The following is a 21075-nucleotide window of genomic DNA, read 5'->3' as shown; positions in this document are numbered from 1 at the left end:
GTGAAATTGTGGGGTAGCTAATTTGCAGATAACTTTCACAAATAGCAGGAATGGTCAGATAGTTTGTGGAAGGTGTTATTGTTTTGAAATATTTATCATCTGTATGTGCACTGGCAAACAATTTTTGAAAACATTCATGGATATCAGTATCGTGGATCAGCATGTTGAAACATCCAGAAGATTTTTGTATTCAAGATCTTGACTGGACTGATCTTGGGCCTTGACCTTCCTGCTAGTTAATCCAATAAAACATTTTGTTTATACACCAATCTCCCCCTACAAAATTATGCATATTGGCCCCTAATAACTCAGCGAATGCAACCCAGAGGTGGAAAGTAGGAAAAAAACTGCAGATGCTGATTTAAATCGAAGGTAGACACAAGATGCTGGAGTAACTCAGCCGGTCAGGCAGCATCTCTGGAGCGAAGGAATGGGTGACGTTTCGGGTCGAGACCCTTCTTCAGACTGATGTCAGGGGATGGGGCGTGACAAAGATAGGATGTAGTCGGAGACAGGAAGACTGGTGGGAGAACTGGGAAGGGGGAGGGGATAGAGAGGGAAAGCAGGAACTATCTGAAGTGAGAGAAGTCAATGTTGATACCGCTGGAGTGTAAACTACCCAAGCGAAATATGAGGTGCTGTTCCTCCAATTTGCACTGGGCCTCACTCTGGCAATGGAGGAGGCCCAGGAAAGAAATGTCAGATTGGGAATGGGAGGGGGAGTTGAAGTGCTGAGCCACCGGGAGATCAGGTTGTGTAGCGGCCAGCTGCTTGTCTATCAATTAGCTCCCAAGCTGCCACTTGCATAGACCGGGTGAGCGATAAGCGTAATGACTCGAACAAATAATAACAGAGATCCTCCTCGACATTTGATAGTTAGTCTTCTTTATTTGGTGCAATAAACATATTGGCATATCTCTTGTCATCGACTGGTTATTAATCTCCTAGGTAAAATTCCATATCTTACCAGTCTATGCGCTCGATACGAATTGTCAGATATAACTTTGGCGGAGTATGTATTAATCTTCTTGTTAATAAGATCTTACAGCCGATTACATCTTGGCTAATAAATCTTTTGGCGGAGCCTTTGGCTGAACCTCTGTCAGCACCTCCCGGCTCACACACATTCACAGCAAGTACCCAAACTGCCCGTACTCTAGCTCCGCCCAGCCCCTACGTAAGCATCGCATTAACTCTATAGTGTCCAAACTACAGCAGGATACAAGGTAATAATAATAATAATCAAAAATAACTAATAAATGCAAAATGGCTCCTACAGGTTGGTTAAGATGGACGGAGCGGAGGTGTTCAGCGAAACGATCGGCGAGCCTGTGCTTTGTCTCGCCGATATAGAGAAGTTGACACCTGGAACAGCGGATACAGTAGATGAGGTTGGAGGAGGTGCAGGTGAACCTCTGCCTCACCTGGAAAGACCGTCTGGGTCCTTGGCTGGAGCAAGGGGGAGGTAAAGGGACAGGTGTTGCATCTCCTGCGGTTGCAGGGGAAAGTACCCAGGGAACGTAGAAAGATTCCTAGATTTGCCAACCCTCGGGTGAATACATTCTTTCTCCCTCTGAATTCACCCAACCCCCTGCTCTTCCACGTATATCTCTCCCTCTGGTGTTACATTTCACTCCTCTTATCTCTTTATCTGACACAATTTTGTCTCCTTTTCATCTCTTACCTTTGTCCAACCGTCTGCCTATAGACTTTTTGATGAGACCGGGTGGGAAGAAGTGTAGTCAAGATAGTTGTGGGAGTCAGTGGGTTTGTAGTAGATGTCGGTCGAGGTGTAACTTTTTTACACAAAGGATGGTGGGTATATGGAACAAGCTGTTGGAATAGTTAGTTTTATGGAGGTACTATCCTAACATTTAAGAGACATTTGGACAGGAACATGGATAAGATTAGTTTAGAGGGTTATGGGCCAAGTGTTGGCAGGTGGGACTCGTGTAGATGGGGCATATTGGCCAGCATAGGCAAGTTGGGCCAAAGGGCCTGTTTCCATGCTGTATGACTCCATGCCTCTATTGTGGTGGTCTGTTCTCACTCACGTGGGTATGTGGGGGGGGTGGGTGTGGGTGGGGGAAATCTTTCTTTTTTTTTAGGTCTCTTCCGCGGGGCCTTCCATCGCCCGGCGCGGCTCGGCCGCGGGACTGAACAGCGCCCGGTGCGGCTCGGCCGCTGGGCCTTCCATCGCCCGGTGCGGCGCGGCCGTGGGACACCATTCTGCTTTAGTTAAACATTTTGTTCAAGATGGCCGCGCCGTTGTGTTTGGCTGCCTGCCACTGTATGTTTCTTTTTTTTTTTCCTAATCAGATGTGCAGCACTTTGGTCAACGTGGGTTGTTTTTAAATGTGCTATACAAATAAAATTGACTTGACTTGACTAGTCTGTCTCCTGTGATGGAGATGGTGAGATCCAGGACTGTTACATACAAGGAATTTGCCTGGTGCTTTGCTCGCAAGTAACAACACGATATATAATAAACAATTAAGAATAAAACATTATAATTTAAACATGTGAAGATTTAAATAAAATACCAGAGCAAAAGGAGGCTACAGACTTTTGCTCGTGGGAAAAAAACTGTTTTTATGTCTGGCTGTGGCGGCTTTGACAGTCCAGAGTCGCCTTCCAGAGGGAAGTGCTTCAAAGAGTTTGTGGCCAGGCTGAGAGGGGTCAGAGATGATCTTACCCGCTCGCTTCCTGACCCTTGCAGTGTACAGTTCGTCGATGGGGGAAGAAGCTTACAGCCAACAACCTTCTTGGCTGATCGAACAATGCGCTGCAGGCTCCGGATGTCGTGCTTGGTGGTTGAGCCAAACCAGACCATTGATGGAGAAGGTGAGGACAGACTCTATGATGGCAGTAAAGAACTGGACCCTCATTGCCTGTGGCAGATTGTGTTTTCTCAGCTGCCACAGGAAGTATCATCCTCTGTTGGGCCTTTTCGACTGTGGAGTCGATGGTGGCCCCCCATTTAAGGTCCCTGGAAATGATGGTCCCAAGGAACTTAAATGACTCCACAGATGTGGCTGTGTTGTTGTTGATGGTGAGTGGGGGGGAGCTCTCCCAGAGTGGGAGGGGAAGGGACTGCCTGACCCCAGATTTTGCGTGGTCCCGAGGTTCTAACCTGTCCCATTCCTTCCACAGGTGCTGCCTGGCCCTTTGAGGACCCCCAACACTTTGTGTTTTGCTCAATATTCCCAGCATCTGCCGTTCCTTGTGCCTCCCCCTTGGTTCTAGGTTGCTCCACCAGGCAAAAACGTCCCTGCTGGTGCAGACGCATGGAACATCCCTGTTTGTGGAGATGCATGAACCAAGTTCAACTCCGGGAGCGTTTGTGGTTTTCGGGACGAGCCCCGAATGACGGGTGGGGCGATGGGGATCTCGGGCACGGATGGTCCACCCGCCTGAGCGGCGGCCAGGCATTAGATGCGGCTCGGCAATTGGATCGGTGGGATCGGGGCTCAGGTCGGGTGCCACGTTTTGTATCCGAGTGGCCAATGAACTTTTCACCCAGGATGTATCTAAGAGGTCCACAAAGGAGGATAAAATGCTTAAGCACGGTAGGCATGGCTGCAAATGCTCTGTAATTGTAGCGTGTAACAAATAGACTCGTGTATTTCAACATTGGAAGTCTCCTTTGCAGAATTTGTTGTTTTATTTTGTGTGTTTTTTTCCTCTCTGGAAGGGACCTTTACATTGGCTGTTGCCATGGGTTCAGTGTTACGAGTGCATTGATAGGTTCTGTGCTCTTGCCGCCAATCCCCCAGCCCCCCAGCCCTTGCTTTGATTTAAAGTCCGAACTAATAAAGTGTTAAAGAACCTGACGGCCTCACTGTAACTCGGGGTGTTTTGTTTTTAAATATTTAAGAACAGATCGCCAGGAGGAAGGGCGGAAATTATTCCACACTCTCTCTCTCTCTCTCTCTCTCCTCTTTGCAGTCTCTACCTCCGGTTGGAGACAACAGTAACCAATCGTGAAATGCACACACAGCTCGTCGCGTTTCTTGCAAAGAAAGGGGAGACAAGTTTCCGTTTATATCCCAAGCCGTTCAGATTCAATGCAAAATGTGTTTAATGTAATGAGTCGGACCACAAATAAAGCCAGGCCACAAATAAAATCAATCGTTTTTATTTCGCACTTTTTTTTGTTGTTAAAGAAAGGAGCATAAATAATATCATTCTGCACAAAATGCAGGGACAAATATTGCAGTATTTTTCCAGTTGGTTGTATCATTCGTCCATTTTATTTGCAGGGGTTTTAAAAATAAACTTTGTTCAGATATAAATATATAAGCAAAAGGAAAACTGCAAAAAAAAACTTTCTCGGTGTGTGTGTGATGCGTGCGTCCAATCGTGACATGGTGTCGGACTAGGCAGTGTTTAAATAAAATACTTTTGTCAATAATTGCTTTTTTTTTAATGCAAGAGATGGGGGTTTGCAAGCGGCCTGTGTAAGCCCTGCAGCTATCAGGCTATTTAACACTACAACCTCCGATTAGGCTCTGATCTACGTGGACTTGGGGTCATTGGTTTTGTCTTTTCTTGGCACTATTTTTTAATGTGTACACACAAACACAACAATAATAGTGCAATGAAGACTAAACCAATTCCCCCATATATAAAAATAAAACACTCGAGTGGTTTATTGTCATATGTCCCCGATATATATTGTGTGCATGTATATATACTGAACTTCGTGTGTGTGGGAGATGTATTTACACACATATGTAGGTCAGGCAGCATCTCATTGGAGAAGGAATGGGTGACGTTTCGACCCAAATCGTCACCCATTCCTTCTCTCTTGAGATGCTGCCTGACCTACTCAGTTACTCTAGCATTTTGTGAAATAAATACCTTCGATTTGTACCAGCATCTTCAGTTATTTTCTTACACACGTATGTATATGCACTGAACGTTGTGTGTGTGTATATACATGCACACGCATATATAAAGATACACTGAACTTCGTGTGTGTGGGAGTGTGTATTTACACACACGTATGTACATGCACTGAACGTTGTGTGTATATACATGCACTGAACGTTGTGTGTATATACATGCACACGCATATATGTATATACACTGAACTTTGTGTGGGTAGATACACATATATGTACACATAGATATACATAGATATGTACACATAGATACATATGCATATACACTGAACTTTTGTTCTTGTTTATTATATGGTTTACAGTGCACCATGTTTACACATTCTGTGCTGCAGCTGCCAGTGAGAATGTCATTGTTGTATGGGGACACACGACCATAAACACTGGAGTGGCGGGGTGCGCGGGCGCGCGCGCGCGCGCGGGTCCTGGGAGCCGGGGCAGGCAGGCGGGCGGGCGCGCGCAGGGACGGACGGGGGAGGGGAGCGAGGGAGGCGCTCACGTGACCAGTTGACTGGCTGACAAAAATGGCGGCGATCCCCGAATACAACATGGATGCCGGAAGATCGGAGTGAAGCGGGAGGCGAGAGAGAGAGGAGGAGGGGAGGGAGGAGGGAGGAGGGAGGGTGGGGGTGGGGGAAGAGTCAGGGAGAGAAGGAGAAATAACAACAATAATAATAATAATAATCCCGAGGGCGTGGGGCTCGGCGCCTTCACTCCCGCCCACCGGCCGCGAACGGACTCTTGTGGAGCAAAATAATAATAATAATAATAAATCCCAACATTGTGTGCGGGAAGGTCCCCGCTGAGGGGGGAAAGGGGGGGTAAATAGTGAGAGGAGGGAAGGGAAGGGGAGGGGAGGGGTGTTTAACAAGCCGATTGAACGCCATGAGAGGGAGGAGAGGTAGGCCGCCCAAGACGCTCGATGTTTCGCCGGCCGCAGGTGGCGGCGGGCCGGCGGGCAGCCTGAGGTACCGGGCCGCCGGCACGGGCAGGGGCAGAGGAGCCGACAAGAGAGGCAATCATTCATCAGCCGAAGCTGGCGGCAGAGGGAGTCGGACCCCGAGAGGGGGTAAGACAACGACTCGGGGCAAGGCCCGGTCGGCGGTGGTGCGGCAGGGCGGCAGGTCCCACAAGCTGGCCGTCAACAAAGTGATCTACGACGACCACGAAAGCGAGGAGGACGTCGAGAGCTTGATGTCGGAAGAGGACGACGACGAGGAGGAGGATGAGCGAGAGAAGGTGGAGGACGACGAGCAGGATTCGGATTACCACCAGGCCAGCGAGGAGGAGGAAGACGAGGAAGAGGAGGATGATGCGAGCTATTGCACAGAGAGCAGCTTCAGGAGTCACAGCACTTACAGCAGTACTCCAGGTAACATCAACAGGAGCTTTCCTTCCATCCTAACGATATGGTTAGATCATCAGCTAAACGTCAGGTTTGGTTGCATTGTTTGCAAGTAGCACTTGTGGATGCATAGCTCATCAAACTCCTTTGGAACCATGCATGCAACAGTTGCCATTAAGTGACATTTACAAAAGTGTGGCAAGTTTTTTTTTTAGTTGAAAAATTTAATCAACCAAGCTGTCATGGTGATCTGAAGTTGAATGGGTTAGATCATAGTGGATAGCTTGTTCTAACTAACATCGTTGAATGATTGGGATGTGCCAAAAAATAATGTACACTGGGAACTTGTCTTGCTGTACACCTGCTGCAGCGTTGTTAGAAAGTTGGGAGTGGAGGGGGTTGGTAGTGGATGATGTTTAGAGCGACAACCTTGACAGGCCAGATGTTTCTGACATCTGGGAAAGGAAGAATACAGTACTGAGATTTTTTAATTTTATCCTGACAGTTTAATTTTGAGTTTCTATCTTTGCTGTAGTTTAAAATTTGTTTAAAATTTAAAGGAAAGAATCAAAAACTGTAAATTTGAAGATTGGAATTGCATCACAACATGGGCAAGCTTGGTAATCTGTTGTATTTATCAAGAAAGCAACAATTTTGATGTTTTAAGACAAGACTTCAGTCATGGCAGCTTTGAAGGAATTTCTCCAATTGAAATATAGAGTTAATATCTGTTTAATATCAATATTTTAATAAAGTTGGTAACCAGATGCAAAACCAGATATTTTAATCATGACATAGTTATGAATGGAAATTAATTAAAACATATTTGAATTTTGAAATTTTGTTTAGATTTTCTAAATATAGTGCCACAGATAATTATTTTCAAATATTTTGCATCATACTTTTAAAAATAAATCAATTTCTGCATGAATATTTGGAAATTACTTCAGATTTGTTTTTTAATTAAAAGTCAAGTACAGTTTCAAATAATCTTGTTACTAATGCAACAAAACTTTCAAATAATTGGTAACTTCTTAAACTAAAAACTTTTTTTCCCAATACCCATGTTTTCTCAGTTGTATTAAAGGTAAGTTGGATCTGACTTCAGAATAAATCTGATGTTATCAAAATAGGTCACAGTATGTTTTCCATTGATCCGTGTACCATAACTACTTATCAGTTGTTTACTTTGGGATCACCTACAGTTTTTAATAATGAATTTTACATTTTGGTTTGCAAAACAAATTTGAATTCTTACCTACATTTAAATATTACAGGCTTCAGCTCTTGTCCTTTGCATTCCAGTGATGTGCAATTGTGTTTGAAGATGGGTTAACTTGCCTTTTCTGCATTGTCAGCCACCAAAAGTACAGTTCCTTCTTCTACAACAGGCCTGGTTTTCCATGGTGTTCACTTTGTGCAACTGAAACCAAAATCTGAACTAAAAGCACTTCAGAATTACCTTTAATGCTCTCTTCCCTTTGGAAACATTAACTAATTCAGCAGTCAGCCTAGGTCCTTTCCTAGGAAGAGTTTTGTATACCCATTTCCACTTTCCTTAACATCCCTGTAACCCACTACTTTTATTTTAAGTAACTTAATTATTTTCAAAGCCCATAATTTTATCTCTACATGAGTGCATTTCTCCAATTTTTTATAACCTGTATGTTATTAATACATTATTTGCATGTCTCTGCTTATTTCCCAGTTGTAGTGTATCTCCTCTTTGGAACATTCTTTTGGAATACTTTATCTTTCTTATTTCTTTCAAAAGCACATCTCTCTTTTGTATTTCAGGGCCTGGGGCTTTCCCCTCTTTCTCTCTTTTCTATCCCATCTCCCTGCATTGACATTGCTATGAGGCATTGAAGCTTTGCAACCGCTTGTATGGTCTTGCTTTGTAGGGGAAAATCAACATTAAATTTTATTGAAATATATTTCTCTTCATTACCAGAGGTGAATTTATGATTCTGGAAGAAAGCACTGATTGTTGATTGTTGGTTCTCTTATTTTCCATCCACCTATGGAGCTGGTGAAAGGCTAAAATACTTGTTAATTTTTGGTAGTCCAAATTGTCTGACCATCAATACTATTTAGTACTAACTTAAAGTGTATCAAGAGAGTTTAATTGTCAAATGTACCAAAACATAACACTGAAATTCTTACTTGCAGCAGCATAACAGGTCTGTAAACATAATGCTAATAGGTAAATAACATAATAAGCATAAAATGATCAGTAAATTATGAAAAAGCTATATTAGTGCAACCAAGACAGTTTGTAGTTTAGTGGTTTGTAGTTTGTGGTTTGTAGTTTAGTTGGTCTTTGTAGTGTTCAAGAGCTTGATAGTTGTTGGGAAGTAGCTGCTCCAGAACCTGGAGATCATGGTTTTCAGACGCCTATACCACCTTTTGGACGGCAGCAGTGAAAAGTGACCGTGGCCAGGGTGGTGACGGTCCTTGATGATGTTGGATGCCCTTTTCGAGGCAGCACCTGCTATAGATCCCTTTGATGGTTGACGCAACTTTCAAAATGTTTAACGGTTTTTTAAGTATTGTTTTATGAATTGCCAGTATGGGATTAATACCCAGCATGATTTTATTTCATGATTCCTAATTTTTTTTAAATGACATCGCTTATAGTCGGATAATCAGGTCAGTTAGTTTCGGTCAACAATCTACAAGGTGATGCTTTTATTTTAAAGTAGTGTTGTAAAGTTTAAAATTAAGATATCAATATAACAATATAACAATATAACAACTACAGCATGGAAACAGGCCTGTCCGGCCCTACCAGTCCACGCCGACCATTCTCCCTGACCTAGTCTCATCTACCTGCACTCAGACCATAACCCTCCAATCCCCTCCTATCCATATACCTATCCAATTTACTCTTAAATAATAAAATCGAGCCAGCCTCCACCACTTCCACCGGAAGCCCATTCCATACAGCCACAACCCTCTGAGTAAAGAAGTTCCCCCTCATGTTACCCCTAAACCTTTGTCCCTCAATTCTGAAGCTATGTCCCCTTGTTGGAATCTTCCCCAATCAGATTTAAACTAATTATATTCATAGTAACATTTGCAGGTGAAAAGGTTGTGTAGGTGGTTTTGTATTGGATGAATGTTTTGCTGGCAATTTTTGACTCCTTTCGAAGAATTATACATTTTTGGACGGAATCTGAATTTCTGGAAAATGTTCAACTATTGGACTGAAAAAATAAGTTGGCAAGCATGTGACTTAAATCATTGTAGGTATTGTTACCTAAATTTATTTCACTTTGACAAATATGTAACATACTTTGATTGCTGTTGTTTCAGGAAAGTTTTTTTTTCCCACAATAAATCATCATGTCACCAGTGAAGAATTAAAATCTTTTTCTCTTGAGATATCTTTTTTCTGACCTGACAGCAAATTCATGGTCCAGGTCACCAATTAGGCTACATAGTTATTAACTTAAATAATGGATTTTCCTTGTACCAGTCCAGATAATTATTTTTGTGTTTGTCCCTCTTTCTTTTTTTATTCCTCAAAATTTTGAACTAGGTTTCATAAAGGGCCTGTCCCAGTTACGTAATTTTTAAGGCGACTGCTGGCGACTGTCAAAGTCGTAGCAGAGTGCCAAAATTTTCTTTTACCCTACGACAATGACCACAACAATGCCAAGTCAGGTCGATACAAGTTACTTTTTTTGTGAAACTAGCACCTGGCTAAGAGATTACACCGTCTTCCGAAACATCGCAAAATTCCCACGCTTACCTGACCGTCAAACTGTCGCTTCCAATCTACTTGTCAAATGTCCTGATGGTAAATAAATTGGTTAAACAAAACTATCTTCTGGTATCTTCAAATGTCTTTTCTTAATTTAATATTACGTGCTTTTAAATGCATCTGCGACAACCTAGCAAACCTGGGGACAGCGTGCGACAGCGCCCGCAATAAGTACGATACCTGGCGACAAGCCAGCTGTCGCCGAGAAATTTCTATCTGGAATTTTTTTCCGCGACGCGCTGAGATCCGCTGCGATTCATTGAAGACTCCTCACGATCATGCCCGCGACACCCCGGCGAACGTTCAGCGACAGCCTAGTCACCGGTAGTCGCCTTAAAATCGCCTAAGTGGGACAGGCCCTTAACTGATCTGCCAGTTTTGTAAAAAGCAACGGTAGACACAAAATGCTGGAGTAACTCAGTGGGTCAGGCAGCATCTCGGGACAGGAATGGGTGTCATTTCGGGTTGAGACCCTTCTTCAAACATTTGTAAAAAGCAATCCTGAATGTAGGATCTTGTACAACAAATTTATTTTCTTATTGACATGATGAGCCCAAGTATACTCTAGTAAGATGTGTATTCAAAAAGAAGTGGGAAATTTAACAGTTCATCATGTAAATGCTTCTAAATATAAGTAGGAATAGATGTAGACATTGTGTCTGAATTGGATTTATAATACTAGATTCAAATCAGAACCGTACCTACGTCTCCTGCCTTGAGTGAACCATTCATCTCTGTTGTCACCTCGCCTTTCAATAATCTACGTTGATCTGATCTCTTCAATTCATGTTGCTTTGATAGAGATATTACGTTGAGGGTGGGATAACTAGTAGTGAGTTTTGAACTGAATGCAGTTAATTCTTGGATGGGACAGGGCTGGTAGCCAAGTTGCACAAAGCAAAGTGCTCCAGATAAGTGACCAGCTAATTTGTTGTTGCAGAGCAAGGGAATTGAGAGAACTTTCTACCCTTTGAATAGTATTGTTGGATTTATCTTTACATGTGCTTAAGTTTGCCTTCATTTGAAATATGTTACCACTGACTGGAGACTTTCTCAGTATAGCTTTGAAGGCTCTGTCCAAATTATGTTTGTTCTGCTGCAGTTCATTTATTCTGTTTTTGAGATACGGTGTTATAGTGTAGTTAATTTATTTTAAGCAACCAGATCATATATTGATAGATGACATGTTTGCCAGTTATCCATTTAAAAAAAAAATCACACTGAGGGAACCTATATCTGATTGCAGTTCCAGGCAGAACTCTGTGAGTATGTTTGTAGAAATAGGATCCACTTACACAGGGATTACTGAATCCAGGGTCTAGTAGTTTGGTTGGAATTATGGTGGTTATAAATAAATAAAGGTTATTCTGATTCTGGTTGAAGGCATAACAATAGCCAATAAATAGGAGTCTGATGTAGGTGTCCTTGCTATCCAGAGATGAGTGCGGGGTCAGGAAAATGGTGTCTTCCAGACCTATTGCAGGGGTAAATCCTTTGCAGATGTTCAGGCTGTTGGGGGGTGGGAGTTGATGTGCACCATGACCAACCTCTTGAAGCTGTTGATCTTGGTGGGTGTCAGAATTATTGAGATGATACTGGTCTTTAAACAGGTGGAAACCTCAGTAAAGGAGAGGTTAAAGTGTCCGTGAATAGTCCTGCCAACTGGTCTGCACAGGTTCTAAGGATGCAGCCAGGATTTCCATCTGGGATAGTTGCTTTATTCGTGTTTGCTCGCAGGAAGGCCGATCTGATGTCTGCTACGGTAATTACAATGCGGTCTTCTGTAACATGAATTGAGAAATGCATTTCCTGTTACGTAGAAGAAATGCAGATACTTGAAGAGGTGATATCATATATGCAAATAATTTGTAGAAAAGTATTTTAAATAATTCTAGTTGAGCAATTTCTCTATTTTGAACATAATTGTTTTATTTAACAAGCTTTTTGTTAAAGCTATTAATTTTTTTTGCAAAAATGGTTGGGAGGCTGATGAAGTAAGGTAGCAGAATTAATGTGCATAAAATAGCTGATGGCTGCAGTTGATATTTTTGAAAATTCTTATTTTCTGGAGTTTTCTAAATAATGAATGAGAAGAGTTTTTAAAAATTCCATTTTGAAAATCACAATAAAAAATCATCAGTGACATTTAAAGAAAAGTGGGAGACTCTTCTACAGTTAGGGGAGGGTCCCCCTTAAATATCTCCATGGCACGATTTAATGTGGCTCAGATTCATAATTTGTAATGAGTTGACAATGATATGAAGTGACAGAATCAATACATTTTTATTTACTAACCCATTCAAAAGAAAAGTTTTTTTCACATGTATGACTCTAATGACTTGTTTTACCTGAATAATGTACTTATAACACTTCTATTCCAATGCAGTTGTGAAAATATTTGTATTCCATATTTAAGTTTTCCCTGGGTGGCTTTGTGTTTGTAACAGTAAAATTTGAATAGATAGAATAACTTATTGATTGACTGAAAATGAAAAGATAATTGAAGATTAGGTAATTGAGGGCTACCACGGAAAAGGAGTTGAGACCTTGGACAGTTCAGCCAGTAGTTTGAGGGCCCAGAGGGGCCAGACCACTCCTGCTCCCACTGTCTTGTATTCTTGGTGGAAAAACTTGATGGAGAGTTTGGTGTAGAATTGTAGATGTAAGAAAGAGGTCAGGCTTCTCTTAACGTCATGAATCGAGAGATAATGAAGTGGATCGGCAGGAAAAATAATGAGGAGCTGATGGCTTTGGTACAAGCATTCGGTTTGATTCAGGAGATCGGAAAATTGCTTGTCTGCATATTCTACAAAGATAGCTTGAACATTTGACAACAAAAGATTAAAAAAGTATAATTTGTTTGAATTTGGCAGAATTCAAGGACCAACATTATTTTGATATGTCTGAAACAATGCTGGAGGTGCTGCCTGATCTGTTGAGTTACTCCAGCACTTAGTTTTTTTTCAGAGATGGTTATTTTTGACTTTTCTAGTGCAAAAATAAGGAAGTACAGGTCCACCAACGATATTCTGGCACCCTTCGTTTCAGAGTCTTTCTGGATTATCTGTTTTGCCAGATCAACAGAGTTCACGGCCTCCGAAAGGAGTCAAACGGTACCGGAACGGTCCGCCCGGGTGGCCGAGGCTGAGATACTGGCTTGCAAGTCAACCTCTGAAGTCGGCTATGGGAACAACTGACGGCATCGGCCGCGCCGGTGTTACATAGCCCTGACAGCAAGGGGCAAATTCAACCCGCCTATCGGCCATGGAAGTCTCAGGTAGAGATCGGCCGCCTCACCCGGCCGAAGCACCACATTTTTGGGGGGGGACATCCGGAGTGGATTTTAAGTGTGCTCTTGTAATTTTGTCCAGATTAAAAGAGTTCTGGACCACCAGTTGCCGGAAAATTGGTGGTGGACCTGTACTTTGTTATTTAAAAGAAACAGTATTGGCAGGACTACTGTTTTTTAATTTGGGAATGTGCATCGTTTTTAAGGAACAGAAGTGATCTGTTAAATTGTATTAAATCTATGAACGAATGCACCGTTTCTCGTTAAGGGGTAATATGTGGAATGATCGTGAGTGTTCATCTCCTTATGCCTATATTGAGCAGTTAACCTTTAAACTCCATTTGGAATTTGCCACTGCCTGCTTTTTTTCCTTCTGGTTAGCTTTTATAACATTGTGTGTGGTTCATTCAGTGGTAGTAAACCTTGCAGCTCTGGACAGAATAAACATACTGCTGACTGGTTATGCTATTGATGCCACAATCATTTTAGGCAAGCTTGACTGCTTGTTTTGACATTGTACTCAAGTTGGAAAAAACTGCATCGCATTCAAAGAGCTGAGTTACTTTTGTCCCTGTTTTCTTTTTTTTCCCCTTTCACTTTCTCTCATTTTAAGACAATTTGCAGGGTATGATGCTACAGGTAACAGCTGATAATCAAATGGAGATGTAGTTCAGTTGTTACACGGACCAGTTAGCAAACATGTGGTTGTTACTGGTCTGATTAATTACCACATTACCGAGCTTCTGAGACAGGTTTAGGTTATCACAACCACTAATTTTAATGGAGTTTATTAAACACATGTTTAGTTTAGAGCTGGATTTAAAAAAATCATTATTCCATGTAAATTAAAACAAAATATAGTTTTTTAAATTCACAGAAAGGGACAAAACTTGCATATGATAGCAATCTATCTTTATTTCAATATAATGGGCTGGCAATTATAGCTTTCACCTTAAATCTTCACAATAGTTAATAAAAAATGCTAGCATCTGGATTTGCTGCTCAGGAAAGTTGAAATTGGGTGTGTAGTGATATTAAGCAAGATATTACCTTCTTCAAGAAAAGGGTTATTGAACTCGATGTTTGTGCTTCTCCATTGACAAAAATATTTCTGTATGGTGATGAAAGCTAATCATTTCTGCTAGGTTTATGCACTACTTCTTATAAGTGTTGAATTAGGTTGATATTGATGCAAGTGAAAGAATATTTTCCACAACAAACCAGTGTATTCCCACTTAAATACGTGCAAAGCTCATAATGTTGTGCACAGATAATATGAATTTGGTTTACTAATGGAGTAGTTAATCACAGGAAACAAGGTCTTTGAAATACATTCTGCTCTTGGATTTAAAAAAATAGGGAAAGGCAGTAATGTTGATAATGATGCCGATGCATATTGGACTGTATCTAAGGAAATTGTGTGAAGTTAACCATAACGCAACTAAAAACTTTGACATTCTGCTTGAAATGAAATAAAACATTTATTCCCCTTCCTCATCGTTCCTTTTTTGGCTAGGTGGAAGTTTTCATGTATGTTCTGTGAAGTGTCTTTGTTCTATATTAAATAAATAGACAATAATACAATAAATTATCAGTTATGCTAGCAACAGCCTATTTATTTGTGCAGCACTTCTTTCAAACTAAACTAATCACATTCTTGGAAAGGAGCAAAGTTTAACAATTCATCAAGAGACGTGTTTTAGAAAGACTGAGTTGCCGGCTAAAACAACCCACGGTCACAATTTAATGGCATCATTTAAGTATTTTAAAGAAAAAATCAAATGTTTATATAGTTTAAGCACTCCCCCCCCCCCCCCCCCCCCCCCCCAGATATGAATAACCTATTTGGTTTCTGCAAAATACTGCAACTACAAAAAGCAAAACGTAATTAACTAATTTTCAGTTTTATCGGCTGCTTGATCACAATTATTTTAAAATTCTTCCATGATTTAGGTAGGGTCTCAGACTTAAAGCAATAATTTACAGTTATATAAAAGGTATTGCATGTTTTTAATGGCTTTGCTTTTACTTTGGCTTATGGCTGGAATGGGCAGAGGGTTCCATTCATGTCTCTGCCACAGGTTTAAGTGTCGTGTCCATGTCTACATAATGACAATGTATGTTTAGGAATTTATTACTCAATGAATGATATCATGGTCATCGTACTGGTACTCAGTGCAGGTGGAGTCAGTGTTTCGTCTATTAGGAAGGAAGATCTGAGCAAACTGCCTCCTCTTGTTTTTGTCACTCAACAATTATATTTACTAGTCTTGGAAATTTATCAATTCTGCTGTCGGAGAATAGAAGAGATGGGAATAATGTGCTCTTTTTTGGGAGTGAGGTGCATGTAGACATAGAAACATAGAAAATAGGTGTAGGAGTAGGCCATTCGGCCCTTCGAGCCTGCACCGCCATTCAATATGATCATGGCTGATCATCCAGCTCAGTAACCTGTCCCTGCCTTCTCTCCATACCCCCTGATCCCTTTAGCCACAAGGGCCACATCTAACTCCCTCTTAAATATAGCCAATGAACTGGCCTCAACTACCTTCTGTGGCAGAGAATTCCACAGACTCGCCACTCTCTGTGTGAAGAAATGTTTTCTCATCTCGGTCCTAAAAGACTTCCCCCTTATCCTTAAGCTGTGACCCCTGGTTCTGGACTTCCCCAACATCGGGAACAATCTTCCCGCATCTAGCCTCTCCAACCCCTTAAGAATTTTATATGTTTCAATAAGATCCCCCCTCAGTCTTCTAAATTCCAGCGAGTATAAGCCTAGTCTATCCAGTCTTTCTTCATATGAAAGTCCTGCCATCCCAGGGATCAATCTGGTGAACCTTCTATGTACTCCCTCTAAGACTAGAATGTCTTTCCTCAGATTAGGAGACCAAAACTGTACACAATACTCCAGGTGCGGTCTCACCAAGGCTCTGTACAACTGCAGCAGAACCTCCCTGCTCCTATACTCAAATCCTCTTGCTATGAATGCCAACATACCATTCGCTTTCTTCACTGCCTGCTGCACCTGCACGCTTGCTTTCAATGACTGGTGCACCATGACACCCAGGTCACGTTGCACCTCCCCTTTTCCTAATTGGCCACCATTCAGGTAATACTCTGCTCTCCTGTTCTTGCCACCAAAGTGGATAACCTCACATTTATCCACATTATATTGCATCTGCCATGCATTTGCCCACTCTCCTAATCTATCCAAGTCACTCTGCAGCCTCCTAGCATCCTCCTCACAGCTAACACTGCCACCCAGCTTCGTGTCATCCGCAAACTTAGAGATATTGCATTCAATTCCCTTGTCCAAATCATTAATATATATTGTAAATAACTGGGGTCCCAGCACTGAGCCTTGCGATACCCCACTAGTCACTGCCTGCCATTCCGAAAATGACCCGTTTATTCCTACTCTTTGCTTCCTGTCCGCCAACCAATTCTCTATCCACCTCAACACTGAACCCCCAATACCGTGTGCTTTAAATTTGTACCCCAATCTCCTATGTGGGACCTTGTCGAAGGCCTTCTGAAAGTCCAGATATAACACATCGACTGGTTCTCCCTTATCCACTCTACTAGTTACATCCTCGAAAAATTCTATAAGATTCGTCAGGCATGATTTGCCTTTCATAAATCCATGCTGACTTTGTCCGATGATTTCACCACTTTCCAAATGTGATGCTATCACATCTTTAATAACTGACTCTAGCATTTTCCCCACTACCAACGTTAGGCTAACTGGTCTATAATTCCCCGTTTTCTCTCTCCCTCCCTTTTTAAAAAGTGGGGTTACATTAGCTACCCTCCAATCCTCAGGAACTACTCCAGAATCTAAAGAGTTTTGAAAAATTATCACTAATGCATCCACTATTTCTGAGGCTACTTCCTTAAGCACTCTGGGATGCAGCCTATCTGGCCCTGGGGATTTATCGGCCTTTAATCCATTTAATTTACCTAACACCACTTCCCGACTAACCTGGATTACCCTCAGTTCCTCCATCTCGTTAGACCCTCAGTCCCCTGCGATTTCCGGCAGATTGTTTATGTCTTCCCTAGTGAAGACAGAACCAAAGTAGCTGTTCAATTGGTCTGCCATCTCCTTGTTCCCCATGATTAATTCACCTGTTTCCGGCTGCAAGGGACCTACATTTGTCTTAACTAGTCTTTTTCTCTTCATGTCAAATGACAGTGCTGAATCTGGTTCAGTGAATTTTCACAAAGCATCATAGTATTGGGAAATGAGAGACAAAAACAATACTCTGATGAATGTCAGTGCCACAGAGTCAGAGTTATGCAATAGAGAAACGGGCCCTCTGACGTGCCATGTCCATGCCAACCATTAAGCAGCTGTCTACATTAAATTTGCTTTCTTGTTTTCCTATTTCTTTCCTCCCCCTTTACAATCAATTCTCCTGACATCTATAGCATATTGGGGTCATCTTGCAATAGACAATCAAGCTGCCAAGCAGCCTGTCTTTGGAATATGGAAGGTAACCAGAGCAAGGAGAATGTGCAATCACAGACAACATCCTAGACCCGAAATGTCACCCATTCCTTCTCTCCAAAGATGCTGCTTGTCCCGCTGAGTTACTCCAGCATTTTGTCCCTATCCTAGAATTGAACCCGTCTCGAAACTGTGAAGAAGCAGTGTTTAAACTCTGGGCTGCCCAAATACAATAATGTATTACTCTAGGATGATAGAGAGAGAGACTCCAGGTTTACAGACATTGTGAATCATCAATTTCGCCCTTGGAGAAAACTGGTGCAAAGTTTAACGTGTTCATAATTTTTTTGCGTGTTTTATTGTTGATGCTACCACGATTGGAGCAGATAGTGTTATAGAGTAGTACAACATGGAAATAGGACCAACTTGCCCATGCCAACCATAATGCTCCATCCACACCATTCCCACCTGCCTGAATTTTATCCATGTACCTGCACAAATGTCTTTTAATTCATGTTCATGAATCATATAGATTCATTTCATAATTTGAAGATTTATCATTGCTGAAGTAATATGTCCTCAAGCAGACTTCTCCTAGCACTCCAAAGCTGTGTTTGAGCTGAACGAGTAAAAAAAAACAAAAAACAGTCACAGTTGGTAAGAACAAAACCCAAACTGCCAGAAATATAGCTGTTTAGTATGATTTAGGTGCAGCCTATTTTCAGTAATATGGATTTTAAAGAAAATTGTATTTCTTGATTTACATCTACATTCAGCTCCTCTGATATTTGCTGCATCGGGTTACCACTGTATTCTAATATGGTGGGAGACAAAGTAGTTGAATGTCCCTCCAACCAAGTAGTTCTCAGACTCTAAATGTAACTTATGGTGCAAAAATCATATGTGGCATGTTTCTGCTTTTAGGAACAGTGAAAACTGGGAGAAACAAAGCAATTAATTTTAAAATAGTATAAGAAAATAACTGCAGATGCTGGTACAAATCGAAGGTATTTATTCACAAAATGCTGGAGTAACTCAGCAGGTCAGGCAGCATCTCAGGAGAGAAGGAATGGGTGACATTTCGGGCCCTTCTTCAGACTGATGTCAGGGGGGCGGGACAAAGGAAGGATATAGGTGGAGACAGGAAGATAGAGGGAGATCTGGGAAGGAGGAGGGGAAGGGAGGGACAGAGGAACTATCTAAAGTTGGAGAAGTCGATGTTCATACCACTGGGCTGCAAACTGCCCAGGCGAAATATGAGGTGCTGTTCCTCCAATTTCCGATGGGCCTCACTATGGCAATGGAGGAGGCCCATGACAGAAAGGTCAGACTGGGAATGGGAGGGGGAGTTGAAGTGCTCGGCCACCAGGAGATCAGTTTGGTCAATGCGGACCGAGCGCAGGTGTTCAGCGAAGCGATCGCCGAGCCTGCGCTTGGTTTCGCCGATGTAAATAAGTTGACATCTAGAGCAGCGGATGCAATAGATGAGGTTGGAAGAGGTGCAGGTGAACCTTTGTCTCACCTGGAAAGACTGTTTGGGTCCTTGGATGGAGCTGAGGGGGGAGGTAAAGGGACAGGTGTTGCATCTTGTGCGGTTGCAGGGGAAAGTGCCCGGGGTTGGGGTGGTTTGGGTAGGAAGGGACGAGTGGACATGGGAGTTAAGGAGGGAACGGTCTCTGCGGAACACAGAGAGGGGAGGGGATGGGAAGATATGGCCAGTGGTGGGGTCCCGTTGTAGGTGACGGAAATGGATGATTTGTTGGATTTAATTAATTTTAAAACTTGGGGGCACCACAGTGAAGGAGAAAGAAGATGGTCACTGGCAGGACGGTGTCAGTGGCTCCCACTCCCCTTTCCCCTCCCCCACCCCATTCCCCCCCCCCTCACCCACCCCTCCCCTCTCTACCCCCCCCCCCCCCCCCCAATTGAGATTCTTTTTTTTTTTAACAGGCAATTTATTTTAAAGGAAAAACGCGATTTCCCCAGGTTACAATGGAAACCCTTCGAGGAATGGGCCCAACAGGCTATAAAGTTAATTTTAAAACTTGGGCATGTAGAAGTAATAGTATTGTTACTGAGTAACTAATTAGATTGGAAAGTTGCAGAAATTTTAATTTTTTTCTACTGTTGTATTTACAGGAAAGAGAAGACAGATAAGGGTCCATCGGGCACGATCGCCGCTATTTGAAGAGACTGACATTATTCCTCTTGATATTCCAAAATGTTCTGAGGACTTATTGGTGCCCAGTGAACAGCTGTTGAGCATAATTGCTATTTATGAGGTGTTGAATAATTTTGGAACAGTGCTGCGACTTTCACCTTTCCGATTTGAAGACTTTTGTGCTGCAGTGGTTGGTCAAGAGCAGTGCACGTTAATTGCAGAAATGCACATTGCTTTATTGAAAGCAATTTTACGGGAAGAGGATTCCTCTAATACCACATTTGGTCCTGCTGACTTAAAAGATAGCATCAATTCTACGTTGTATCTTATAGATGGAATGACATGGCCAGAACTGGTGCGGGCCTATTGTGAGGGTGACCAGGAATACCAACATGTGCTCCCCTATCAGGAAAAGGATGACTACCCTTATGGACCAATAGAAAACAAAATTAAAGTTCTTCAATTTTTAGTGGATCAGTTCCTTACAACGAACATTGCCCGTGAGGAGTTAATGTCTGAGGGTGTAATCCAGTATGATGACCACTGTCGCGTTTGTCACAAGCTTGGCGATCTTCTTTGCTGTGAAACTTGCTCAGCGGTGTACCATTTGGAATGTGTGAAGCCACCACTTGAAGAGGTGCCAGAGGATGAATGGCAGTGTGAGATATGTGTGGCACACAAAGTGCTTGGGGTTTGTAATTGCGTGCCTGAAATCCAGAAAAATAAACCCTATGTTCGTCATGAACCTATAGGATATGACAGGCACAGAAGGAAATATTGGTTCCTGACCAGGAGGATTATTATGTAAGTATACTTTGTTACAATCTTTGTAGTAATGGAACTTGTCCAATTTAGAAATGTACTTCAGGACATTGTAAATAGACTTTAGTTAAATTGGCATCACAGAATTTTAATAAATCAATCAGGGTGAATGAGTAAATCTGTTACTTTTGGGATGCTATAAAACTTTGTTAAAGGATGAAAAAGTAGAGATTTGGGCAGCAGGGACAAATCGCCACATTTCATGATTTGAGATTCTTCCAGGAATCTTTTGATAAGTTTGCACGTGTTTTGTTTTCTGAAAAGTAGAAATCCATTTAATTCAACTTGTAAAGCTGCATTGTGATATATTAGGCAAGCCTTTGTGTCAACATTAA

At 42.1% G+C, this 21075-nt stretch overlaps 1 protein-coding gene across 12 annotated transcripts in view; it reads left to right on the top strand.

Annotated features, from left to right (window-relative positions):
- The first annotated feature begins 3372 nt into the window (after positions 1–3372).
- The window catches only part of bptf (bromodomain PHD finger transcription factor), a 112471-nt gene continuing 94768 nt past the window's right edge, over positions 3373–21075 (top strand). For 11 of the 12 annotated variants that reach the window (XM_078401423.1, XM_078401420.1, XM_078401424.1 and 8 more), the window contains exons 1-2: positions 5533–6276; positions 19897–20722. In XM_078401423.1, coding sequence (XP_078257549.1) covers positions 5790–6276; positions 19897–20722 — 1313 coding nt within the window. In that variant the 5' untranslated portion in view covers positions 5533–5789. Of the gene's footprint in view, positions 3570–5532; positions 6277–19896; positions 20723–21075 lie in introns of those variants that run through there. The other variant, XM_078401426.1, reaches the window with a different exon arrangement.

This window comes from Rhinoraja longicauda, chromosome 6 (assembly GCF_053455715.1).
Source record: "Rhinoraja longicauda isolate Sanriku21f chromosome 6, sRhiLon1.1, whole genome shotgun sequence".
In the NCBI taxonomy this organism is placed as follows: Eukaryota; Metazoa; Chordata; class Chondrichthyes; order Rajiformes; family Arhynchobatidae; genus Rhinoraja; species Rhinoraja longicauda.
The sequence above is the reverse complement of the archived record's forward strand: the minus strand, read 5'-3'. Positions and strand labels throughout refer to the sequence as shown.